Source organism: Meleagris gallopavo, chromosome 12, assembly GCF_000146605.3.
Source record: "Meleagris gallopavo isolate NT-WF06-2002-E0010 breed Aviagen turkey brand Nicholas breeding stock chromosome 12, Turkey_5.1, whole genome shotgun sequence".
Classification (NCBI taxonomy): Eukaryota; Metazoa; Chordata; class Aves; order Galliformes; family Phasianidae; genus Meleagris; species Meleagris gallopavo.
Genome location: NC_015022.2, coordinates 9,134,067 through 9,140,252, shown reverse-complemented (window position 1 = coordinate 9,140,252; position 6,186 = coordinate 9,134,067). Strand labels below are relative to the sequence as shown.

General features: G+C 39.8%; 1 protein-coding gene across 1 annotated transcript in view; it reads right to left on the bottom strand.

Annotated features, from left to right (window-relative positions):
* Window positions 1-1,700: 1,700 nt before the first annotated feature.
* The window catches only part of SEMA6D (semaphorin 6D), a 129,835-nt gene continuing 125,349 nt past the window's right edge, over window positions 1,701-6,186 (bottom strand). The window contains 2 exon segments of the mRNA XM_031555304.1: window positions 1,701-3,986; window positions 3,988-4,448. Coding sequence (XP_031411164.1) covers window positions 3,144-3,986; window positions 3,988-4,448 — 1,304 coding nt within the window. The 3' untranslated portion in view covers window positions 1,701-3,143.

Here is a 6,186-nt window from a genome sequence, read left to right as displayed (position 1 = left end):
AACCATTCTCCCTTGTCCTATCACTATCCACCCTTGTAAACAGCCGTTCCCCTTCTTGTTTATAGGCTCCCTTCAAGTTTTGGAATGAGCAATGAGGTCTCCCCGGATCCTTCTCTTCCCCCATGCTAAAAAATCCCAGTTCCATCAACTTTTCCTCGTATGAGAGGTGCTCCAGTCCTCTGACCATCTTAGTGGCCCTCCTCTGGAGCTGCCCCAAGAGCTCCACTGAAGTTGGTGTATTTCTAACTCTAACAAAGAAAGCCGATAGGTAACAGAGCTCAACTTGGATCAAGCTCCAATGGAGGAGCTTTGTATAGAGGTATGTTATGTAGTTTTCAGACTGAATGCATCTGGTTGGTGTGGCTGTGCTGACTGCACTACACTACGTGCACTACAATACATGCTAGTTACTGTGATGTTTTGTATTTCACTCAGGATGCTGACACTCATCTGCATAACCTCAAGAACATGTGTGTAGACATGCAGCTGCACTGAAAATGGCAGTACACCTGTGTGTCATCATCACCTGCTGCAAGCTGTCTGATGCCCTGTAATGCTGATGAGGGGATGTCTCTCTGCCTTCCTCACTGAGCTAGCAAAGGCAAGCAGATTTCTTTCTATTAAAATTCCAACAACTGTACCTAAAACCCACCTTAACAACAATGAAGTTACACATTTGGTACATTGGAATATTTTATTTTCACTTTACATGCGGTGTTAAAAACCCAAAGAACGTATTATTTACACATCCACAATACAAGTTTACAAGATATCTATACATGTTAAAGTACTCTATAGTATAGAGCAGCTTCATTTAAGGGTTACTTTTTTATGCCGTACCATTAAAAAAGATACAATCTGCGTTTACCTTTGCACAAATGGATAAAGCATCTTTTATTATTAAATTAACAGAATGAAGACTAGGTTGAATGTTAGAAATTTCAACATAAATACTGAGAGAACTCACATTACCATCTACAAGGCAGCACAATGTTACAGGAGGTTATCAGGGTTCACATACATTTATCTTTCGATTTCACACAAGTCTTTATTAATTAATAGCTGTAGAGTGAATTCAGATCAGTTTTTGTCTTTTGACAACCAAGTACGTTTTTATGTTATTAATTTGTAGTGTTTTAGTTGCAAGACATAAGTATTTAGGAAGAGAGATCATTGATTTTTTTTTGGATCCAGAGGTCTCAGGAAATAAATGTCCCTTACAGCCTTACAAGAAAAAATGACTACTTCTGTCCTTTATTCTTTGTTCTGTAAAAGAGATCCAGTTTTCAGTGACTAACCTTTTCTCCCCTTCGAACACATAACATAAATCTCCACCGTCTCTGAAACCCATTGCAGTTATTTGTCCTGCTAATTCATTCCTCTGCCATGGTTATTTCTATACTTATGTTCAATAAACAATGTGGTAGTGTGTAGTTTGCAAGCTAAAATAGCCATCTGTGTTGAACATCAGCTGCAAGTGGATACTGTAAAACCTACTAAATAGCTTACTCAACTTTAGCAGGTGTTCCATTACCCTAGAAACCTCGTTTGATTTCACATTATAACTGTTTGATCCTTCGGAGAGCTGGAGTGGAATGTTTATCGTGGCAAGGTGATTTAATGCTGCTGTCTTCTTGGATTGTAGGCTGCCTTTAGTTATTGTTAATTATCCTTGCTTATTATCTTTATTATCTGTCTTGTTTTTTTGGGTGGGGGGGTGCTGTTGAGAGGTTTTACAACTGGCACTCAGGAGATATGTGCTATAGTGAGAACACTTGACAGTTTTTTTTTTTGTTTTTTTTTTTAGTACTTTTATCATTTGCATGAATAAGGCACAAAATGCACAGATTCAGGTAAACTCACACATAATATTTACAGAATATTGTCATTACCTGCATGACGTTGGAAAAAAAAAAAAAAACAACCTTACATTAAACAACAAAAACAAATTGATTGCACTACTGGTGATTTTTCACAGACTGCTTCTGCCAGGCCAATTAATGTGTCTGTCTTTCTCCTTTTTTTTTTTCTTTTTTTTCTTTTTTCACTGACAAGAGTCTTATCAGACTACAGGGCATCTATAAATGCAACAAACGTGTAACCTTCTCCAGTTACGCAGGCTTTTGCCAGATGAATTGTTATTAGCTGCCCTCAATGAGAAGTACAGGGGCTCAGGTTCACAGTGGCCAGGTATTGGATGGAGGCACTGTGGAAACACAGCAGAACTCCCCCATTCCAGCCCAAACGACTAGATTTGAAATGTACAGCTCTGAATCGATAGCAGCATAACAGAGAGATGGAGAATTAAAGGTATCTGCGCTCTTTTTGCTGGGTGAATACTTCATCAAGGCTGTCATGCAGAAGGCTGGCAGCAACGCGCAGTTCTTCCTTGGCTGTTGCCAAACTGAACCCAATGGGCTGCAGAAGGCAGAGTCATCTGTTTGTTCAGTCATGCTCAATGTAAACAATTCCATAGCATAAAAGTTGCAATGGGAATCTAAGTACATCCTAGTGTGTACAGTACACACATACACACACACACACAGCTTTATCTGTGGCACAAACAAAATGCCACACACAAGGAGAAAAAAGAAATAAAAATAAATGCTACAGTTGGGCCAGAGACTGAATTCCAGCAAATTGATTATTAACCCAGATATTCATTGAGACATTACCATTTTCTGACATTTGTGCAAGAGGCAAGGTGAATGCATACATATTAAAATGTTCACATTTAATGGGAAGGACCACACTTAATGGCAGTCTAAAATGAAACCCATTTTTTTTCAAGTATTTGCTTACAGATTTCTTTTCCCAAGATATTTTTTTTAAGCTATTCAGAACAGTGAAGTAGCCCCCACCCCATTGTGCTACATGTCTCCTTAGCTCCAAACAAAAGAAATGTAATGACCAGCACTTTCCTTTGTTTTGTTTTTCTTTTTTTTCATTTGCTCTTAGCAAGTACACAAAGTCTTGCTGTAGCTACCTGTGGCAAGACACAGATGTTGCTGAAGTAAAGACAGTTTCTTTGGCCACTTTGTTCTCTTTAATTACAAGCAAGTCTCTGTCTTATGTGTCTACCACAACATCATCTCACAACCTGTACAGGTCAATGCCACTCTCATTTTTAGGACAGACACCTCCTAGTAACTGTATTTGTTCAGTGGTCTGACTGATGTCGTTTGAGGAACAAATGAGGGTTTTGGTGGCACATCAGGTTTTAATGAGGGTGTCCTCTTTATTCCTGTACGAGGAAGAGTGCCATTGCTTGTGTAACTGCTTTGCCTGGACAAGGAAGGCTGGAGGTGAACGCTGACAGGCGTTCCTTGCATGTAGTCCATCTTTGTGCCTGCTGTGGGAGTCACATAACCCCCCCGATTAATACTGGGCTGTCTGGATAACAAAACACCATTTGGTGAGTTTAAGTTTTTAGGAAGGGCAGATATTGAATGCCTTTGTGAAGAATTTTTGTGATAACCTCTCTGCCTTTCCAAAGAGGTCATCGGTACTGCAGGTGTGGTGGGAACGTCCACCCGTTTTGTGGGGCTGTTTCTCGGAAGAGTTGATGGTGGAGAGTATAAAGATGCCTCTCTGTTGGGAACTTTAGGTGGGATCTCAGACATATTTCCCATTGGATCCAGCATTAAAGTCTGGTGGGCCACTTGAATATCTCCCATAATTGCTTTTGGATTACTAGTAGTTTCATTTAAGTGTTTCAGAAAATCATTCAGGGTGTTCCTGGAATCCACAGACCTCCTGTGGTCTCTTTTGCTGGATGGTTTTGTAAGTGGATGATCAATATGTTGCATCTTTTTGTCTGCCTTGTGCGCATTAGAATTTGAGAAAGACGTATTGTAATCATGAGTAGCATTGGGAAGAACGATAGCACTAGGGATCTGTCCGTGACTCAGAGGAGAGTGTGGTGGAGGACTGGAAGGAAAAAACTGAGGGCTTTTTAGCGGGGTTTCCTTTCGTGAAGCATTGACGATTACTGTGCGCTTTGTCCGACTGACTTTTCATGGCTTGCAGAGTCTTTTGCTGAAGAACCGGTGTGGATTCAGGAGTGGGAAGCGCAGCTAATTCCGGAGGCTGGCCCCTGTGGTCCATCATCATGGACTTCATATCACCGTTCGGTGGCAATTCCTTTCTGCTAGTCAGCAGGTTCGTGTACAGTTTGGGCGAATCAATGTTTTGTTGATATTCCTTGACGGGACTATCAAAAAGCCCATTCAGTTTAGCAAAGCTCCCACTGGAGTCTGTACAGGACTGAGCAGATTCTGCATCTTTGTGTATTTTTCTGGATTTCCGTACAAACACATCCCGATAACAGTACACGGCCACTCCCGCAATAAAGGCTCCCAGGACAAAAGCAGCAAAGACACAAGTGATTAGGACATTCATGTGTACCATTTGGTTGGACTCTCCCGATTGCACTTCCCACCTTACACCTGCAAGAGACATGCAGTGTATCATAAATTTACACATACTTAAAACTCATCTATTTCAGAAGTAGTTAGCCTGCCTTGGAAAAGGACAGCAGTGTCCTTAAGTTTTTGAGTGCTCTGTGCCCACTGTTCTCTGCAATCTCTGCAATCCAGGGCACTGCTGCATGCTAATAATTTTATAAATAAAAAGGACCAAGTTAGCATTATTCAGCTCTACTTAGACTGTCTACTTTCTTTGGACAGGCTTTGATGCTTGTCAGAGCTTCACTCCTTATACTATGTTCGGTTGTACACTGTATGCTATCTGTTTAGCCTGTCCCCAAATTTCCTTTAAGGCTTACACATACGGGGCCTGAATGCTATTAACATTAACGATTTGTGCTGGAAAATTGAGGTTAGAAGGTGCTACTGGGCCAGACAGCAATTAATAACTCATAGATGGATTTCTCTCTCAATTTTCTGCCCAACTCATAAATCAGTATCAAAAGAGAGACAGGATTATGCAAATGTTACATAGAACTGTCTAACTTACGTACTGCATTGTTAAAACCACATCAATATAATATGGTGCAAAACTTGTAAACTAATCCATCCACAGCTCGCTAGCCTTGGAATGGCACAGTTTGATAAGGTAAGCATACAATTTTTTAAGTTAAAGATTACAGCATTCGATTAAAGCACAAGTTTTCCTTTCTACTTATAGTCAATAACAAAAAAGAATACTTGCATAATATAGAAAAAAAAACACACCTTGCAAGGTTAAGTTACTATACAGTGTTAAAATCTAGAGAACTTTTTGTTTAGACAAAGTTGAATATTGGATTAGTTTGTGATTCACGTATTAACCAGCTCCCTTTGTTTCTTGAGATTTTTTAGAGCAACCACAGACATCTTGCAGCTAAGATAATGTTAGTTCTTAATGGAAGTAATTGTGTTAACTGTCCCAAAGGACATTCAAACAAAAGAGCAAGACTGAAGCTACAGATTCATTTTTGTTAGAGGCAAGGCCTTTGACAATTGTTAACTTTCAGGGCTATAGATTTTAATGGTACAGTGCAGAAGAAGAACATGAGTAAAGTTCACTAATAGCTATGACACAAAATGTGATTCAGAACCAAGAGCAAATGATAACAAAAAACTTAAAGCAAAATGGAAAGTAACTGCAACAAATTAAAATGACAAATGCACTGCTGTAATGGCTGATAGGAAACCTGATATGTTTTGGTGAATGGTAATAAAAACAGAAATGTTTTTTGGCTAGAGAGATTTTTTTCAGAATACAGAATTGTGCAAACATGCCTGTCACCCTGCTATTCTGTGCACTGATGAAGACTTCTTTTAAGTTTTCTTTATGGAGTTGGAAGCTTCTTGAGTCTTTGATTGACTGCAATAGTCCTGCTGAATTGAAATCTTTGTTGCTGTAAGAGCCTAATCAAAGCTTCACTTAGCTGAAAGAACAGCTACAGAAAGATGAATTACATGTGGTACATGTTTCTTCCTGTGTTCAGATTAAAAACTGTGTCTATGCCTCCATGTACCGAGGAGATTATTTGTAATTGGATCCTCATATCCAGAGAATGGAAATTCAGTACATCCTTACTCAGATCTGACCACATTTTCACAAAAGTGCTGCAGGCAGGAGGAGTTTGGGATGTGCCCCACTTAAAACATGAATCTGTCACGGAGCTGAGTTTTGCTTCGGTTCCTCCCCTACTCCCATCCCTCCCCCCCAAAAAAAACA